Raw genomic sequence first — 20,294 nt, forward strand, 5'->3', positions numbered from 1 at the left:
AGGTGCTATTCTAAGTACTTTTCTTGGACTAACTCATTTGATCCTCTCAGCTACCCTGTGAAGCTGATACTATGATTACCCCAATTATATGGATGAAGAAACTGAACTTCAAGAGAGCTCAAGTATTGTTGAACCAACATCACACAGTTGGGACTGGAACCTAGAGTCTAGCTCCAGAACCCATGCCCTGATGTGCCCTTCTAAGGTCAAGCACAGTGCTTGGTATTGAGTTAGTCCCCAGCAAATGTTCACTGAATGAATGGAAGGAGCCCTGGATCTGGAGACCACAGGTTCTGGTCCTAATTCTATCTCTGACTTCCATTGCAGCCATGGGCAAATCTGTGCTTCTTTCCCTATAAAGTGAGGGGTATGGATGTTGATACCAGTGGTAATAACAAGAGCCAGTATTCAAGATTCTAATCTCTTTTGAAGCTTTACATAATTTAATCCCAAGGAAAATGAGATGCAGAAAGACTGACTTGCCCAATATCTAGAAAACAAGGGAGCCCGGATTCAACCCCATTGTGCTCCTACATTGTGCTTCCTAGCCCAAGTGGTTCCAAGGAGACACCTTAGGGACCACGGTGGGGAAAGGAGGGAGGTGGAACAGGATGGAGCAGACAGACTTTTGGGCTCCCTATGCCCGTTTCCATCAAAGAAGCTTTACGTGTCTCAATTTGGTAGAACGGGCTCCTACTTGCGATTTCCTTTGAATAAAAGTTCTGCTGTTAAAACAAAAAGGTTGAAAACCATTGGACTAAATAATTTTGGAATTTAAGAAGTCTCCTAAGTATAAGTCAGGATTTTTCTGGTAATTTTGACTCATTATAGTTATATAAGATGGGGAAGAAGGTTGCTCCTGGGGATGGCTCCAGCTACAGAAAAAGTCACGGCGATAGCACTAAAGCCTCAGCTCCAACCTACCTGTTCCACTCGGATCTCAATCTCTCCATTCACCTTCTTTCCATGGAAATACTTGGCCCTGTGAAGGAGAGGAAGAAATCTACTGAGTAAGGATGCAGACTGCTTCACTCTTTCCTCCCTTTTCCCAAAGGTTTTACCCCCAGAGGTGCATGTCCAGACACATTCCCCACCTTCCTGCTCTCTCCCACCTAGACAGGTGATTTTCTCATTCTTTATATATATATTGTGTGAGAGAGGGGAAAGAGTAGAGGATGGGAGGACTGGACACTCAGGTTCCGGTTCTGCCAAGCTGCTTTACCTCCCCGTGTCTCCATTTTATCCTCTGTAAAAGGGAGATAGTTATACGTGCACGATATATTTCTAAACATTATTTTAAGGATAAAAAGAAATAAAGAATCCTACGTAAATAAATAATGCAGAATTCTTTTGAGTTATATCCTATGTGATCCATAAAGGACGTATTAAATTGCTCTATCCAACTACTCATTTCTTTATTTGTCCATCTAGAAAACAAGGGAGCCCGGATTCAAACCCATTGTGCTCCTACATTGTGCTTCCTAGCCCAAGTGGTTCCAAGGAGACACCTCATCTGAAGCAGACCTCATCTGTCCCTTGGTCCATCCATCCATCCAACCACCCTTCCATCACCTTTCCTCTACACCCCTGCTTCTGTCTTCCCATTATCAATAAATGGCATCCCATCTACCCATCACTCAAGGCAAAAACCTAGACTTCATTCTTGTTTCCCCTTTCTCTCTCCCTATCCCCATGGATTCTACATTCTAATTATTTCTCAAATCCATCCACTTGCCCATTTTTCTCTGTAAGCATCCTAATCTTGACCTTAGTCATCTCTTTTCTCATATAAATTCTCTTTTCATACTCTACTTTTCTTTCATAGCACTTATTATAACTGAAATTACTTGCAATTAGTAACTGGCTTTCATGCCTGTGTCCAACCAAACTATAACACAATTCCTCCAGGCCAGGAACAACCTACCTTACTCATCATTCTATTCCCAACACCTACCAGAATGCTTGACACACAGTAGGAGCTCAATTAATATTTGTTGAAAGAATAAATGATTGAAGAGATAGATGGGGGAAAAATTGTTGAATACTTACCCTGTGCCAAAAACTGTGCTATACTCCTAGTCTTTCTCATTTAACACAGCTACCACCATGAGGTGGGTATTATTATTTCCATTCTATAAATAAGGAAACTGAAACCCAGAGAGACGAAATACTTTGCCTAAGCAGCTTTAATCCTGGACTTCCATTGCCACATCAATGTTTTTATCTCAGCTCTGAAAAACAGCAGCAAATATTGGGGTGCTCCTGGGTTTAGATGCCCTCCCGCAAAGCAAAAGTAATACAAGTTTCCATCTGCTCTTTTTGGTTGTTGGTATGATGAAACTAATAGTTCTCAGCGATTTGCTATAATCTGAGCACCGTGTTAAGCATTTCCATAGACTTTCTCTGGGGCACAGACAGCTCTTTGCTCCCAATCCCAATTCTCCTCTTTGCCTACAGTGAGAGTGTTTATAGACTGGCACCAAGAAATGTATATCCCAACTCTCCATTTAGCTAGGTATGACCACATGATTGAGTTCTAATCAGTAATGTTACATCCAAGAATCTTCTGCTTAGTTTCTTCTTCTATTCTTTTCCATCGGTGGAACATCGATGTTGCCACCTCTTTTTTCAACCTTCCAGATTGAACCTTTGCTACAAATTCTCTGACCAAGCTGCAGTCTCTCTGCTTCTGAAGTCTATCCACACTTATCAGATGCCAGTGGAGTTCACCTCGACTGCCTGAACCACTGACTGATGGCTGTAATATTAATGCCACTTTTTCTTATAATGTTGACTGGCTTAGATGTCAAGTAGGTAGAACTTTATGGGAACAGGAGTTGTTAGTGTGACTTGAAAGCAAGATTTGTTTCTCCCAGGATGGTCTTCAACAAAATGTGTGTGCAGCCAGCCTCATGCAAAGAGAACCTTTTCAGTGTAGTTTGTGAATTTTATGAATCCTTAAAGGTAGTGCTGGCAAACCCCAGACCCTGGGATAAGACCCCCCTCTAATATTTGTAGGGCCTGGGACAAAAGAACAAATGCAAGCCTATGTATCATATGCCTGATATTTAAAATTGATAAAGCTAGCAAACATTTAAATAAAACATGCCAATCTTCCTTCCTTGACCAACACAACTTCATAATGACCTGGAAGGGCCAGAATTTAAACTTCTCAGAATTCTTGGAGATCCACCCAGAACATGGTGGCGTGGGGGCTGCCAGCTCTTGATTTCCATCGTCCTTCCTAATTCTCCTCCCACCCTCCTCTCCTGCATCACTGGAGCTTCTTGTGCATGCTTGTGGATGACCCAGCCCACATGGCCAAGCTTCATCTCCTCACCCACACCCCAATCAACAGTGCCTTGGCCATGTCTGGGGAGGATGGATCGGGGAATTGGCCTACACAGGCCCTGGAATTGGGCCTGGGTCCCTATGGGCAGGGATTTCTACAGGTCTGGGTACCCACTGCAAAATCAAAGGGTGCGGTTTGCAGGGTCCTCCTTTGCTGTCAGGAGTATAGCTAGTAAGGGCCAGAGTATGACTTAGGGCAGGGGTCCCTCACTTGGGTTTACAAGAAGTACTGGATGACCCTGGGACCTCAGGATGGTAACTAATGAATGAAATCACTGGTATACTGGGAAAAGCATGGATCTGGAATCACAGAGGCTTGGGCAAAATCTTAGCTCTACAACTCACTGCATGTTCCAAGACAAGGAACTTAACCCCTCCAGGTCATAGTTTTGTCATCTGTTAAGTGCTGATAACATCTGCCAGCCAAGGTGTGGTGAGAAATTCACTTGATCCTGTACGTGAAGGGCAGTAAGTAGAGTGTGTGGGCTCAGAGGCAGACCACCTGGATGCAATCCCAGCGCCACCACTCACTCACTGTGTAACCTTGGGTAACTCATTCAACCTCCGTGTGCCTCAGTTTCCACATATGGGAAGCAGGGATAATCACAGTAACTATCCCACAGGGGTGCTGTGAGGATTAAATGAGACACGATGTGCAAAGCACTTAGAATGGTTCCTGGCACAGAGTAAGCTCCAAAGTATACAGCCCAGGGTCTGAAACAGAATCAACAATGACAGCAAAGAAACCACCGAGTGTGTATGCTGTGGCTACAGGTGCCGTATGTGGGGACCCACAAACAAACATAATCTTACCCTCCTGGGGGTTACAGAACAGAATTACAGTTCATCTCACTTTGATCTGCCCCGTTACCGCAGTAAGAGATTGGTGATGGTGCTGATGATAAACAGGCGGCACTGCTACAGAAGGCCTGCAAGTCCTTCACATCCCTCCTCCTATTGTATTGACCCCAGTGTCCACCCCGAGGAGCAGCAGGGCCAGGACCAGCCCCCACAGGTTCAAAGTCACATAGAGCCTCTAAGCAGCAATGGTGAGTTAGATCTTGTGCTTAAAGATCTTCAGGATTCAGCTAGACCCTCTGGGACCTTCATGATCTGGACCCTGTTAACCTATGGCCCATTTCTTCTCTGGTTTTCTGCCCACCTACTGCACACACTCAACTTCCTGTGATTCCTATGCTTTTATGACTCTGAGCCTTTGTGTTTGCTGTTCTCTCCTTCTCTGCTTGGTTACCTCTTTCTCATGTTCAAGATCCCTGACTACTGTTTCCTTGAAAGCACCCCCCCCAACGAGGCTAGGTTAGGTGTCCCTCCTCTGGGTTCCCACGGGGCACTGTACTTAGCAACCATATAACACATATCACGGTGTGCTGGAATGACATGTCCCCTGCCCCCATACACCTAGTCTGTGAGCTCCTGGAAACCTGAAACCGTGTCTTAATGCTCACTGAATCTCCCAAAAGCAGCACAACGTGCCAGGGCACAGGCACATGTTTAAGGAATGTTTGCTGACTGGGTAAATGAATAATGTTTCCAGGGGTAGGCCATGGGGCATCCAGTGCTCCAGCTGCTCTACTGCCATCTACTGGTGCAATGCTGTAACACACTTACAAATCCATACCCATTACCGTGTGGGGTCACCATTCAGTGTCCAACACACACAACCTAGCAGCCCTCGACGGGATTCTAACTCTGATTCTAACTCAGAACTCAGAGCACTACACCAATACCACCCAAGCATCTCTGGCCTCCACGGGCCTCACCTTCTGAGGAGAAACACTTGTTTTGCCCATCTCTGGAATGTTTACTACAGGGCCTGCCAGACGGACTCAGGCTGAAGCTGAGGGTCAGGCAGTCCATCCCCCTGCTTGGCCAAGAGTCAGAAGTCTGTCTCCTGACAGGCCACACAGACTGCTGCCTCCTTGCCTGGGGCTCATTCTGTCTGGCAGAGGAAAGGGTAGGGATGGTCTGGAATTCTAGATGCCCTGGGGGCTGGGGTTGCTGCCTGCGAAATTGCCTGGCTGTTTGACCTCAGGCAAAATGGATGACCCCACTGTGCCTGAGGTCTCAGTCTTCCTAATGCAGACCTCTTCCTAATGCCCTAATATGTTTATCCTCATAATGAGATCCCTGAATCCACAGGCCAATCAGTCAAGTCCTTGGCCTTGGGAAGGGGTTGGGGGAAGCTCTTGATTCTACAAAGCTTCCATCTTTGTGGGTGGTCTCAGATTTTACTGCCACATCAGAGGCACCAGGAAGTAGAATATTATAAAACCAGTGCTGCCTTGGGTGGGAAATCCCTAGTTTGGGGAGGCGGGATTTGGTGAGTGAGCAAGATTTATGGGGAGCAATACCGAGTTCTTTCATGGCTGCAGGAGGGGCAGAAGAGCAGAATTAGCACAAACAGGATCCACCTGTGTCCAAGCAGCACCCTTCTAATAAATCCCATCTGGGATATACAGTCAATGAGGCTAGGCCTTGGCAGTGCCCTTCCTGGGGAGGAGAGGGTCAGGAATGTTCTGTCTCAGAGTAGCTGGAGGAGAACGAAAGCAGGGATCTGGCCCTAGAAACAGATTTTCTTATTTCTGATGTAACATGCCCATTGCTCATTTGTGGCCTGGACAGAAGCTGGGGGAGATGGATGACAGACCACACAGGAGAACCCTGAAGGTGGACACACTCAGGGTTTTCTCAGCTAGCAAGATGAGGAGGGTCACATGACAGGTTGGATGGATGAAGGTGTGACAAAAGCAGGGGCTTTGAACACAGAGTTCCAACTCAGAGATCCAATTCTAGCTCCATTATCTACTCCTAAGAATAGCTAACCCTCCTGGTCCCCTCCCACTGCCAGAGGGGACCCTCCAATGATGGAGCAGCCTCATCGTACCTCTTTGCAATTGGGGGGGCTCCAGTGAGTTAGGACAGGGAGGGACCCTCTGAGAGTGACAAGGCCCCTTGCACCTGTACAGGGATCTGTGAAGGTGAGGAAGTGAGACATACTAGGGCCCAGAGCCACATGATACGATGAATGTCCCCTCGTAGGCTTCCAACAGCAATAGGGAAGGAGATTTGTGTGGGCAGCTCTGATCACAATTCATATCATTTATTCACTCCCTCATTTAACCACTACTTACTGAGCTTTGTAAGGACTGGGCACCCTACTAGGCATGAGGGGAAAGGCTGATACAGTCCCTGCTCTTGTGGAGCTAACATGCTCTTGGAAAAGTCAGGAAATTAACCAGGTGAAAAGGAAATGATGAATACAATGAACAAGGTGTTACAGGGTAGGATGTGGGGAGCAGGGAGGTCTGACTTGGGATAGCGAGGGAAGGCTCCTTTGGAAGACATTTAACACACTTGTACTAACCATCTACTGTGTGCTCGAGCCTGCAGACTTTAAGGAAACAGGGATGAAGATAACATCCTCATCCCTGAGTTCTTGGCCTCAGGGGGTTTACTACCTAACAGGAGGGAGAGACCCATAAAGGACAATGACCACACAGGGCATTAGCCCACAGAAAGGGACCCAGCCCAGTCTGAGAGGCAGGGGCTACTTCCCTGGTGAAGTGGCCCAGTTCATCCATCCATCCATCCATCCAATGTTTGGTACTTACCCTTTGCCAGGACGAAGGGCTGCAAAGATGAATCTGAGAAGGTCTGATGTGTGTGTATGTGTGTGAAAGGCACATACAAGGACAAATGAGTTGGGCAGGCACTGGTGGCGCTCAGGGGCCTGATGAAGTTTCCTGGGGCATGTCTCCCAATAAGCAGGAAAAACGAGTGACAGGCATGGAGCAGAAGACCTAGATTTGAATTTGCAGCTCTGGCACCTGCAAATTTTGAACAAGCCTCTGCTTCCTTATCTATAGGGTGAGGATGGGAAGATCCACCCATAGGATCATGAGGATAAAATGAGGACACAGATTTGAAGGCCTCTGGGAACCTGCCAAAAACGTGCCAGCAAGTGGGCTGCTCACTGGTGGGCTGCTGAGGTGGACTTCACCCTCCAGGTAAAGAGGTGGGCAGGCACTGCTAGCGTTAGCAGACGACAGACCCAGGTCCTCTCCAGCTCTGCTATTTGCTATTTATTTCCTAGTGCTGCCTCAGACAAACATCAACCTTCCTGAGCCCCAGTCTCATTCGAAAAAGTAAGCACATCACTATGTATCACTATGTCTGCTATAAGGCCCCATGAATGATATCCCTGACACCTGGCAAGTGTTTACTGTTCATCTCTTTCCCTCCTGTCCTTCAACAAGTGGGCATGTACCTGAGGAAGTGACATAGCATTTAGGGGAAGGTGGCAGTATCTTCCTTGCTCTAAATGGAACTCCTGCTTCATGTCTAGCATGATGGGATCCTGCCTTGGCTGCCACCTGGGAGCTCCTCTTCCTCCCCAGCACCAGCCTTTAGGGTAAACAAAATCATCAGCCACCCACTCACTCTGACAGCAGAGATCATGCTAGAATGTTATCTCCCAGTTCCTAGCTCTCTTCTCTCCAAAGACACAACATTGTGTCACCCTCATTCCCACAGAATTCTGAAAATCCACAGCCTTCACTCCACCAAGACAGTTCACATTTAGAAGGCTAAGCTGTCCGCTCAGCAAACGTTTAATGAGCATCTATTAAGGGCTCAACCTGGGGAAATGCCCATGAAAACAGTTACACACTGAAAGGTAATTCATACCAAGGTGCAAGTGACTTATATCTGATCATCCGTAAAAGGGGTTTAGATGGTATAAGGAGGATGAGAAGAAGGGGACCATGAGAATATTAAGTGTTTGATTTAGAAAGGGGGTGTGAGGCCTGTCAAGGTGAGAAGTGCAGGGCACAGAAGGAGAAGGCTGTGAGAAGTCATTTCCCCTCCTCCTCCCTCCCTCCAGTTATTCATCCATCTAGCCATCCGATTACCCATCCACTTACCCATCCATCCATCCACCCATCCATCAACCCATCCACCCATCCACCCATCCACCCATCCATCCATCCATCCATCCATCCATCCATCCAGGGTCTACTATGTGCTTAGCACTGTGCTAGTCCCTAGGAATTATGCTGAACAAAACAGCCCCCTGCCATCCTGGCGCTCCTGGTCTAGCCAGGAGACAGGTCCAGATGAGGAATATTTACCCTGACTCCTGTCTTCATCAGAAGTTGCCAACTGGCAAACCTCATGGAGTCCACAGTCTTGTTTTGTTGGACTTAAATTACATAGTTTTAATTTTAAAATAGAAAATTCATATAAAGAATTCAGATTTCTGGCTTCCCCTGAAAATCAAGAACTGGGCAACACCAGACCTGTATTCCCACATGGCAAAAAGTGGCTGAGTGGACGGCAGCTAGTGCCTTCAGAAGGGCATCAGTTCCCACGCTCAACAATCCCCACTGCTCCCTGTTGTCTCTCTGCAGCCAGAGTCAAGTGGCAGATACATCTGTCATGGAGCTTGCGCTGTTGTTTTCCTTGTAGCAGGGAAATATTTCTCTGTGCCCATGCCTTTTCCTAACACCTGCTCTTCCACTCACTGACCACCTTGTCTCCTGTGAGCAACTGCACAGGCAACCCCTAATTTAACGAATTCCATTATGAAAACGGCAGTTAGCTCCGTGCAAACCCTCAGGAAGCCCACACCCCCACCCCTTCTCCCAACTCAGAGTTGGAGGTCAGGAAAATGGACACAAAGCACCATCCCCTCTCTTGCCGTTACAGCCTCCCTCCTGTCGAGGAAACACGTCCCAGGCAGGCTTCCACAGGACCCAGGAGGAAAGACATTCTGTAATGAGGCTGGCATGCACCCAGTGCCATGCCTCCTGCAGGGCAAGGCTATAACCAGGCAGGTGAAGTCTGGAGGAACAGGAACAGCTACTGCTAGGAGAGCCCATGGCATCTGAGGGACTCCTTCGAAAGAGGAGGACCTAGGCGAGAAAACCACATTTTGGAGGGTGACAGAAGACTCAGAAGTTGAATTCTTCAGAAAAAAGCAGGGCAAAGGCAGGAAAAGTGACTGAGACACAAAGCCAGAGTGGGGAAAATGAAAAGCTGCAGGTCTGAGACTCCTTTAAGGGCTTGCAGGCTGACTCGTTTAGAGTGTGAGCCTCTTCTGCATTGTTCCTCCCAAATCACCAGCCCAGTTGTACTGGAATACCTGCAAGTGACAGGGGGCTCACTCCCTCACCGGGAAGCCCACGTGGTCTTTGGATGACTTTACCATTCTGTACACTGAGCTGACATGTCTCCCCATTTGTCTGCTTCATTGGCCTCGGTTCTACCAGTTGGGAGCCACATGAAACCAGTCCTCTAGCTCAGTGGTTTCTAAACTTGGCTCTTCATCATTTAAAAAAATAGTTTCCTGAGCTCTCCTCTGGATATTTTAACTCTGTAGTTCTAGGGGTACATCTCAGTGTGGCCTGTCTTGCACCCATTCTGACTTCTATTAACAGCACCTCCATCTGCACTTGCATACATGGAACCAAGCCTCTCTCTTGCACACAGTCTTGATGGGACTGTCCCCAAGTGTCCCCAGGACACATTGCGGAACCAGTCAGGTTTGTTCTTGCTCAGGAATTTGATTTTTGAGCAGAGAGGCACAAGGTTGGGAGGAAACAGGAGCTGACGTCTCCAGAGACTGTCCACAAGTCCCTGCCTCTTAGGTCCTGACAGAGCCGGGGGTCCTGACCTCTCCTAAACTCAGGTCTTCATGGCTTTTCTTTTCATTCTGTGAGCCTCCCACATATTTTCAATAAACTCCCATTTTGCCTAAGTCAGCCAAAGTAATTTCTTTTTCTTGCAAACAAAGAACTCTATCCAATACAGAAGGTGTAGGGTGGTGCCTGGTAATCTGAATGTCATTCTGATGGAAACAGTGTTTTAGAGACCGTGATCTTAGTCTATTGTCATTGTTTGACTTATGAAGAAACTGAGGCCCAGAGAGGAAAGTGGCTCCACTGAGATCTCACAGCATCAGCAGAGAAGGGAGAACTTAGGAAGAAACAGCACATATCAGATTCCTCCCCACATTCCCTTCAGCTCAAAGACACTTCCCCCAGATTTCCTAGCCACAGTCTCAGAGGGTGAAGACTCTACCAGGGCAGGAGACAACTCTTCACTGTTTTCCCCTCTCTCCCTCTCTCCCTGCAAGAGCAGGGTAGGAAGCAGCAGGGGCACCAGGCCTCTGGATTGGATGGCGGGGGGACCTCACGGAGAGAGGTCAGCACTTGAAAAATTCCTCAAGTCAAAGGGCTCGGGGCCTGGGTGCCACACAAGGCCCTCACTGTGTGTGTACATTGTCCTCCTGATAAAAGGGGCCGGGCCTGGGAAAACGGCACTGGTGTCCAGGCGACGGGGCAGGCTGCTGGGGAATGCCCAAGGCCCCTCCCTGCCCAGGCACCAGGGTGGAGGGAGGGGGAGTGGCAGAGGGTGCCCAGAGTGGAAGGACGAGTCCAGAAGTCCAGCACCACACCAGGTTGTGTGAGGTTGCCTCTGTGAGTCAGCAGGTGAAGGGAGTAGGAGGGTGGCAAGACCCCTCTCATCAAGACTTTCTTAGCTCCCTCTCCCTCCACCTCTGGATTACCCCACAGGGAACTGGCAGGGCCCCGTCCTTGTTCAAGGAGAGTCTTAGATGTGGGGGAAGTGGTAGAGGGAGGCATAAGGATTTTGTTTCCTAGAGCCAAGTGTCTTCAACAGAGAGGTGTGTATCCCCCATTGAGCCCCGCCCCCCCGAGCCAACTCCAGGAGGAGGGGACCAGCTCGGCCCCCATCTTCTCATCTTCAGAGTAGAGAGTATGCCAGCCTACCAGCATCCAGACAGCCCTCCTTCAGGGCTTCTAGGAGACAGCTCTCAGTCATATCCAGCTGAACTGAGAAACATGCCAAGTGGCTTCCTTCCCCTGGCTCCCAGTGCTATTATATTCACTATCAATCTGTGGTTGCAATTAATTGTTAATACCAGTTACCATTTCAGTGCCTGTATGGCAGCTAAGCCCAGTACTAGCCCCACCCATGCCATCATCTCTAACTCTATAGTGACCCCTCGTGAAAGATGTGCCACGATCCGATCCTGCCTTACAACTGAGGAATGTGAGGCTCAGAGGTCAGACTTGCCCAAGGTCACATAAGTGAGTGAGAGAATGCGGGCCCAGGCAGCCTGCCTCGAGACTGCCCACTTGGTTTTGCTCCTGCCCTGCTAGTAACTTAGATTGTTCAGTCCTCATCACAGGCAGGGAAAGCTGCTTCCTGAGCATGGGGTCGACTGGGAGAGCCTGGTTTGGCTCCCCAACCAGAAAGCAGAAATATGCAAGGGCCAGCCTCTCACTGGGCGCATATTAGCAGGGCTGGGCACTGTCTCTCGTTGCCACCTCCATCAGTAGCGTGGCCAGATAAACTAGTGGACACTCAGTTAAATTTTTTTTAAATATATTTTTTTAAATATTTATTTATTTATTTGGCTGCCCTGGGTCTTAGTTGTGGCATGCGGGATCTACGTTGCCGCGTGCGAGATCTTCGTTGCGGCATGTAGGATCTTTTCCTTTTTTTAGTTGTGGTATGTGGGATCTAGTTCCCTGACCAGGGATAGAACCCGGAACCCCTGCATTGGGAGCATGGAGTCTTAACCACTGGACCACCAGGGAAGTCCCAACACCCAGTTAAAGCTGAATCCCAGGTAGACAACAGACAATTTTGCAGTATAAGTAAGTCTATACCAAATATTGCATGGAATATACTTATACTGATTCATTGTTTATCTAAGTATTAATCGGGTATCCTGTATTTTTATTGGCTAAAACCGACAACTCTACCCAAAACCTCTGCTGGTGATGCCAGTTCTGAGTTAATGCTGCTCCCCCACCCCCTCAGAAGGTGGCACAGTGGGAAGTGGAAAGTCCTGCTCACCCTGGGGCCAATTAGGTCACAGCAAGCCTTCTCGGGCTGCCAAGACACCCTGCAGTCCTCGCTCAACCTTCACTCAAGCAGCCTGAAGCAGCTCAACTCTAAGGTGGAGGCTGGAGCCTTTGAGTTATCAGCTGGGTAGGAAGGAGGAAGGAGCCTGGGGAATAGCATGGAAGTGTCTGGTATCCTTCCCGAATTCCAGGGCAGCTGAGTGCTTTCTGAGAAAGGCTCTCCCCCAGGGCATCCTCAATCCTGAACTTTCCCTTAATAATAATAACAGCCTTGGCAAAAGCATCCATTTGCTTGTTAATTATATCCTCCATTTATCCTGTTGTACCAAGTTCAAGGCACTGTGCTAGGCTCCAGGGATATGGTGGTTAAACAAGAAAGGTCTAAACTCTACCTCCTGGAGCTGATGTTCTAGAGCAGAACGGTATCACAGGTAAACAAACCATCACACTGAAAAACGTCCATGAAGGAGAGGAACAGAGTGCTCTCATTGGAGCCTCATACCTCTTTGTGAGCTTAGTGGTATGGTGAAGGGGGTGGCATTATGAGGCCACTTTACACATGATGAAACTGAGGCTCAGAAAGGTAAAGCAGCTTGGCCAAGTCCTCAGAGCAGGTGAGTGGCAGAGCTGGCATTTCAATCCTGACCTGCCACCTGCCAGCCCTGAGTTCTCTGCATTTTATCTTCTTCCCGATTTTTAACTCTCTTGGGGAATCATGTCAGCCATGTGTTAGGAAATCACACTTTAATATAAAAACACAGGGGAAGAGAACAGAAAAGACCCTGTCGGAGCTCCCTTGGTGCTTTAAAAAGAGGAAAATTGCCAAGGGCCACTTCTGCAAAGGGTCCAGCTTCCAAGCCTGAGCTCACAAGTGTCTGGTTGGCTGCAGGAAGCCCCTCTTCCCCTGGCACCTTAACATTCTGGCTGCCCAAAGGCACTGGTAGGGCAGGGCTGCCTAACTCGAGGTGGGTGCTTTCCTCTGAGGATGAGGTCACCAGGATCTTGTGCTTGGCCACAGTGCCGTAACAAGCAGTCCTGCCCTCAGACACTGAGCATATGTGGGTACGTGCACACATGTGAGGCTCCAGAGTCCTGCTCCATGGACTGACACCCTGTGCTCAGGTGGGAGAGGGAAGAATGATAAGAGAACAGGGATGCCCAGCCTTGCCAGCTGGATGGCCTGAGCTGATCCAGATGCCACCAGCATCTGCTCTCATTTTGAGCTCAGAGCCTCAGTTTTCCTTATTATTAAAATGAGAATAGTAATAGTATCCATACAGTTGTTGGGAGGATTAAATTAGAGAATCTATGAAAACTATTTAGCACAATGTCTGGTCATAGAAAGTGCACAAGTGTTCGCCATATGACGATGATGAGGACATGACCCTATTCCCAAGGAGCTCGTGGTTTATTCTATTCATTTGTGTGTTCATTCATTTTTCAACCAAGATTTTTCAGCATCTACCTCATGCAAAACACTAAAATCCTGGGCAGTGGTCAGCAGGAGGTAGGTCACCATGTGAAATGCCTTTCAAGAAGTTAGTTCCATTCAAGTCCCAGCCTACCACTCTCCTAGCTTTGGTTCCTCAAGCAGGCGCATGGTCTGTCTGTGCTCTGCTTCCTCACCTGTAAAATGCCCCCCAGTAAAATCAGGAAGTGCAACGAGCAGTGGTGTGCTGGCAAATGCTTAACAACTGGCTCTCTGGGGAGACCTAAATGCCTGGTTTGTAGCACTTGCCAATTTCCATGGTGTAAATGCTCTCACCATGGCCACTGTAACTTTCTGTTGGATTGAGTAGTAAGTGAGAGAGGGAAAAAGAGGGTTGAAGAATACCACCAAGGTCACTCCTCAATTTCACTGTCGCACCTTCACCCTTGTCATTACCAATAACATCACCTTCAAATCACTCATTCAATCAACAGATGTTTCCTAGCACCTATTATCTGCCTGCCCTGTTCTAGGCGCTGGGATACAAAGATAGCAAGTAGGCATGCGTGGGGTGGTGGTCATGGGGACACAAATTATCACACAGCATAAGAACTCTTGGTGAATCTAGACATGGACAAGGTGCTTTAATGAGTATCATTAGCCATCATTTAGTAGAATGGTATAACCTCACAAACTCCAGGCTGAAAGCATAGTAGTTAAGGGGTGTTTCAAACTAAGAATCCTCTTTTCATTTCCTCAACAAATAAAATAAAAAAGAAATCCTAGGGAAAGGTGGAGAATAAAAGGGAAGGTAACAATAGATAATTGTTGAAAGGGAATAGCAGACATTCTGGGAACAAGGACCACTGGTGAGGCAAGAGGAGAGGAGGGTTCCAGAAGCCACTGGAGGGAGGGGTGGAGGCCAGGGCTTAGCTGCTCTATGCCCCCTTCACCCCAACATCCCCTCCCCAAGCCCATTCGGGCTCCTGAGACCTTGCAGGTAAAACTGAGAACAAGGAAGTACACTCAACCCTGACCTGGTTATGAACAATCTTTCCTGGGGTCATATTCAATGTTCTCCTTTTGAAAAATCAAACCTAGGGTTCCAGTACATTCTGTGAATAATTTAAAAATTCATCTGTTTATGAATCTCAAATAGCTGCCTTACAGTTATTCTAGCTATGTACTGGAAAATAAAGAGCCAAGACTTTATACACAGGTGGGTAAAACTGGAAACCCCTCAACTGTATGTACTATATTGCTGACTTCTAAAGTAAGGTGAGCTTCAGGGCCAATGATGCCCAATAAAGGTTGTCCTGATTGGACTGGGTTGGGAACAATGACATATGCTAATTGAAAATATACTATGTGTTGAGCACCAGGGATACAAAAAAGAATAAGACATATACCTTGTTCTTGCAGAAGAGACAGCCACCTAAAGCTAATTATAATACAGTGTCACATGTGCTGCAGTGACACAATGGAATATATTTTAAGTTATCAAAGGAGGTAGTTACTAGCACTGTTGGCAGGGTAGGTGTGTCAGGGAAGAATTCAGAGAAGACGTGACACCTCAGCAGGCTTTTAAGGATGAATGGAGATTGGCTCAGTGAACAAGATAGGGAAGGGTATTCCAGGTAGCAGGGAACAGAATGTGCTAAGGCAGAGGTGTGTTTGAAAACTACAAATCATTGCTATTCCTGCGGATTAAGCAGCAAAGCAGGAAGTGGAGTTGGAGGCAGAACTAGAGGGAGGGCAGACCTGCTTATGACTCTGACTTTGAACCTGAGAGCAATGATGCACCACCAAATGGTTATAAAAGGGGATACGTGGTGGGGCGTGGGAGCAAACTGATCAGATTTGTATTTTCAGAAAGATGATACTTTGGTGGTAACATGAAAGGTAACCAGGAGGTGAGGTCGAGGCTAGAGGCCTGAGACCAGTGAAACTGTTGGAAAATTCTACGCAAGTAGGGCTGAAGAAAACTGAGCTTGAAATGCTTTTGTTTTATTTCTCCTTTCCCTTGTGGTTCTCAAGGCTGACTGATCTCCCATCATCCCAGCGGACAGCACCAGCTTTAGTTCAGACCTACTACTGAGCCAGACCTTATTGGGGTGTGATCCTGGTCCAAAGCTCCCCAACATCCTTGATGTAGCCAGGCTCACCTCTGGGGCAACCCCAAAAGCTGGTGGGATCTTAAAATGCTCGGCCATGAGTCCTTCTTCCCAGCAAAGGTGGCTCTGCGACCCTCTGTGTCTCCTCAGAAGATGAAAAGTCCTCCCCTCACCACCTCACGCCCCTTCCCCCGTTCACTGACCAGGTATCAGATCATCCTTGGGGGGCCCAGGCTGGTTCAGAGAGTATGCAAACTGGCCTGTCAGGAAGCAAGAGTGGGAGGTTCCTGCAACTTTCTCACCCACGAGGAAACCTGACTCTGCAGCAGGGTCCTGGACCTGGAAAGCGATGACAGAGAGAAGGAGCTGGGGCTGACAAGGAAGAAAAGGGAGCCACATTGTTCCTGCCGGACTCACTTTCAGTCCAGACGGTGGATCTTCTCCCCACTCATCACCATCTCAAAGGAGGAAGAAAGGGCTGTGTGAGCTGCCTTCTCCCCCTTCAACAACCTCCCTCTCAGGAAACAGTCTGCACAATGAAGGAGAGGCTGGGCAGAAGGGCTGACCCCAGGCAGCAAGGCTCTGCCAAAGCCACCCAGGGACAGTGGGGCTGGCCCGCCACCGCCTGGCCACTCCTGGTATCAGGGGGACAGGCATCCTTTGGGAACTCTGCAGTGAAGGATTGGGGTTTAAGGCAGCCAGCATCAATTTGGGAAGCTGGGAATGTATTTGGAAAGGCCTGCAAGTTCTTAAAGGATCTAGGATGGAGTTCTATAGGAGAAGCTGTTACGTGCGGGTAGGAAGTCTCTGTCACAAACATCCAATGAGTGCAGAGCCAACTTCCAGGTGACATAATGAGTCTCAGTTTCTCACCTTTCCACTTTTTTAACCACTGAGAGGCAAGAAAAGGACTGCTGTTCTCAAGACCTAATTAACCTGTGGGCATATGAAGCGTGACTGAAACAGACTGGAAGAAATTCCTCTGGCCAAAAATTGTGTCCCCCACCAGGGTGCACAGCCTAACATTCACACATTGGTCTTGCCTGTGGATTAGAGAGATTGAAGACCAAAGTCAAAATTTAAATGTTACTTGGCTGAGGCTATTCATGGCATTTCAATCTCATTCACTGTGCGCCTACACTATACTACACACCATATGGGCACTGTGGGGGACAGAGATTAATTAATAAGACCCAACTTTATCATCTGAGAGCTAGCAGGGAAGAGTGATCATTAGAAAACCTTAGTACAACAGGGGTAAATCCTAATCCACTCTGCCTAATATTGGGCATAAAGAAATTAAACAGGCATGCCTACAGGAGCTGCTGTCAAGATGATTAATATTGCACAGAAGGTAACAATAGTCTGCAATAATAATACACACTTAAATAGCACTTACTGTCCACTAGACACATCCCAAACACTTCTATAGTAACTCAGATTTTAACCGTACTTACATATATTAACTCTACAGGTAGGTACCATTTTATTCCCATTTAGATGCAGTTAACGTTCAAAGGTCATATAGCTATTATGGGGTAGAGATTTGAATCCAGACAGCTCTGAAGTCTGAGTTCTTAACCACTGCACCACGCTGCCATTTATTAGGTCAGCCTCCACACAGGAAGCAACTTTTTAGACAAATACCCCCCGTCACCATACCATGTTATCCCTGACTGAACCAGGGATAACACAGTCGGCAGAGAGCACTCAAAATCAAGGTCAAATTGGGTTAAAGAGAAACAGAGGACTGCAAAGGCCATGTATGCATTTTGATTACCAGGCAGATAGGCAGCAGGATTGCACAGGCAAGAGTGCATGGAAGCAACACCTCTGCAGAAATCAACCCCTTGGCTCAGAACCTAAATATGATGCTTTACATAAGAGCATAAGCAGAGATGAACAAGGCTTCATATAAGACCCTTCAAGCAAGCAGCATCATTGAAGACGATTCAGACTGGGTCAGAACAGAGGCAAGGCACATGACCACCCTGGTTAAGATGAAGTGATTTCTTCGCAGGAAAATAACAGCTAATGTCTGAACCTGCTGGACATGCTTTAATGTTGACTGTATTGAATACGTTAAAAACTATAAATATCTCCCACTCCAAAGTATAGGCTCAACCATTCCCAACCTGAGTTAACTTCTCAAGGAATGAATGTGAGTGCACACATCCGTGACAGAATAACAGAGCACCTGGCATGCTAAGGGAACTGAATACATTAATTTATTCATTTAATACATATTTACTGGATGCCTACTTTGTGGCAGCTTTTGGAGATGCATGCAGAAAACCTTGCCCTCCAGCTCCCATGGCATCCATGGGTCCACTGTCAGAATTGCCCTGGATGGTGTGCTTCTATGTCTCCACATTTGGGTTTACTTCCTGGACTGCAAATTCTATGTCTCCAACTGGAATGATAATATTTATCATATCTGTCTAAAAAAATTTGGAGTAGAGACCTCTTTTCTACCTGCAGTTCCATGTGTGCAGGGCCTGTTCATTACTTACCTGAGTACCTAAGACTGTTATTTGCACTCAGTCAGTGCTCAGTAACTACCTGTGGAACTACTGCTGCAATAACCTTGACACATGTGTCCAGTCTCTGCCCCCCAGGATGCTTACCATCTATCGGGGCGGGGCATACCTGGGAAGAGACTGGAAGGGTTGTCATTTCTGCCTACCTTTGCTGTTAAGAGGACAGGTTCTGGAACAAAACTGCCAGTACATGAAAGAGTAGGGATGCAAACTCAGGCACTCTGTTCCCAAGTGTTTCAGATAAGGACTGTGGGCCTTTGTTGGTTTCTTTTACCCTCATAGCAACCCCATTCAATGAGAGAGGATGGCTGAAGCCGAACGAGGTCAAGCAACTTGCCAGAGTTACTGCAGGTTTTAAGTTTTCCATTTTTAGAAAAGTAATACAGTGCATATACCATATATTATATAATACTTCCAGTGAGCTCTGGGCAGTACGCCATATCAAATGTATTACGATGTCTGCAGCAAATCATATGAACAAGCACGGTGAGTGGCACAATGAAGACTATTACAGTCTAACTTTCCCTCAGATCAGGTTTTGTTGCCAAATGGGTTATAAACTATTTTCTAGGTTTCAGAGCTTTTTGGATTTTGGATTTGCAGGTGAGAGATTTCAGACCTTAAATACAAAGCCCTTTGGACAGAGTGTGGCACAAAGTAGCTGCCATCGTGCTTGGCATTAGTGGCCTTCCCTCCTGCCAATCTCTGATACCACAGAGCCTCTCACAGCTCTTCCCCTCTCTCTTCCCCACGAGGGAGATAAGCCCCATCTCCTCTCCTGCCCCTGGGGAGGGGGCACCTGCAGAGTCCCGCTTACCAGTCTGTGTGGGCATCATCGATCACCAGCAGGATCCTGGGCCTTTGAACAACAGGCGTGGAGGGACCTGGAGACTCCATCGGCCCCAAGGGGGCCTGTGAGGTCTGCTTCATGGCACTGGAGAAGGAGCTAAAAAGGCTGGATCCTGGAGAGGAGAAGGAGGCTGCCAGGGGCTGGGGGTGCCTCCTCTCCATGGCTGGGGATGCAGGGGAGCTGGTGGAGCTGTCTGGGCGCTGGAGGTCTGTCATGTAGCCGTTCGGCAGGTTGGCCACAAAGCTGCTGTCCGAGAGGCGTCGCCGGAGGAAATTCATGGCTGTGAATGATGAGATGGCTTGTTCCTACTCAGACTGTCTCGGTGAGGCCCAGAACACAGGCTGCCAGGGAGAGGGAGTGGTAGGGTCTCGGGCACAAGAGCCAGGGGAGTCCCACGCAAGTCGGCTGCTGCTGTCTTTTTTTACCTATGGAAACAGGCCAACAAACACATTAGTGGAAATGACCTCAGCCCCTTAAGAGCAAACAGATGATGCCCCTTCCTGCCCTGCTGCTGGGGGCAGTGCAAAGTGGGACATCTTTCTGGCAAGGCATTTGGCGACATCTAATTAGACCATACCCTTTTAACCTACAATTTCCATTTTCTGGAATTCTACCCCAAGAATGAAATCCGAGTTACAGAAAAAGCCTCTTGTACAAATGTATTTATCACAGCATTATTTACACTAGAAAAATACTGGCAAGTATCTCAACATCTGACCACAAGATAATGAACATGTAAACTGCAGCACAGTCATTCAGCAGAACCTTTTGTGGCTATTAAAAAGAGGTATTTAAAAAGGGATTTTAGTAACATAGAAAAAATTTTATGTTGTAATTTAAAAGATCATGATACAAGATTATAGGTGCAGAATGACTACAGCCACATAAAAGTTGAAATAATAAAACTTTGGAAAGAAGAAGACATCAAAATGTTAACAGTGACTATATTTGGGTAATGCGACTACAGGGTTTTTTGTTTTTTCTTTTTCTTTCCACTTACCTATGTTTTCCAGATTTTCTAGAATACTTATAGCTGCAAACTGAATTGTGTCCTTCAAATGCATATGTTGAAGCCCTCATCAGCAATGTGCTGGT

General features: G+C 47.4%; 1 protein-coding gene across 2 annotated transcripts in view; it reads right to left on the reverse strand.

The window, feature by feature from the left end:
- Positions 1 to 19,625, reverse strand: part of SYN3 (synapsin III) — a 402,826-nt gene extending 383,201 nt beyond the window's left edge. The window contains exons 1-2 of one of the 2 annotated variants that reach the window (XM_029206767.1): positions 19,167 to 19,625; positions 925 to 982 (exon numbers count right to left, since the gene is read on the reverse strand). In XM_029206767.1, the coding sequence (XP_029062600.1) occupies positions 925 to 982; positions 19,167 to 19,477 (369 nt within the window). In that variant the 5' untranslated portion in view covers positions 19,478 to 19,625. The remainder of the gene's footprint in view (positions 1 to 924; positions 983 to 19,166) is intronic. The other variant, XM_029206768.1, reaches the window with a different exon arrangement.
- Between the last annotated feature and the right edge of the window lie 669 nt (positions 19,626 to 20,294).

The sequence above is a fragment of the Monodon monoceros genome, unplaced genomic scaffold (assembly GCF_005190385.1).
Source record: "Monodon monoceros isolate NGI ecotype Baffin Bay Population unplaced genomic scaffold, NGI_Narwhal_1 Super_Scaffold_6, whole genome shotgun sequence".
NCBI classification, from domain to species: domain Eukaryota; kingdom Metazoa; phylum Chordata; class Mammalia; order Artiodactyla; family Monodontidae; genus Monodon; species Monodon monoceros.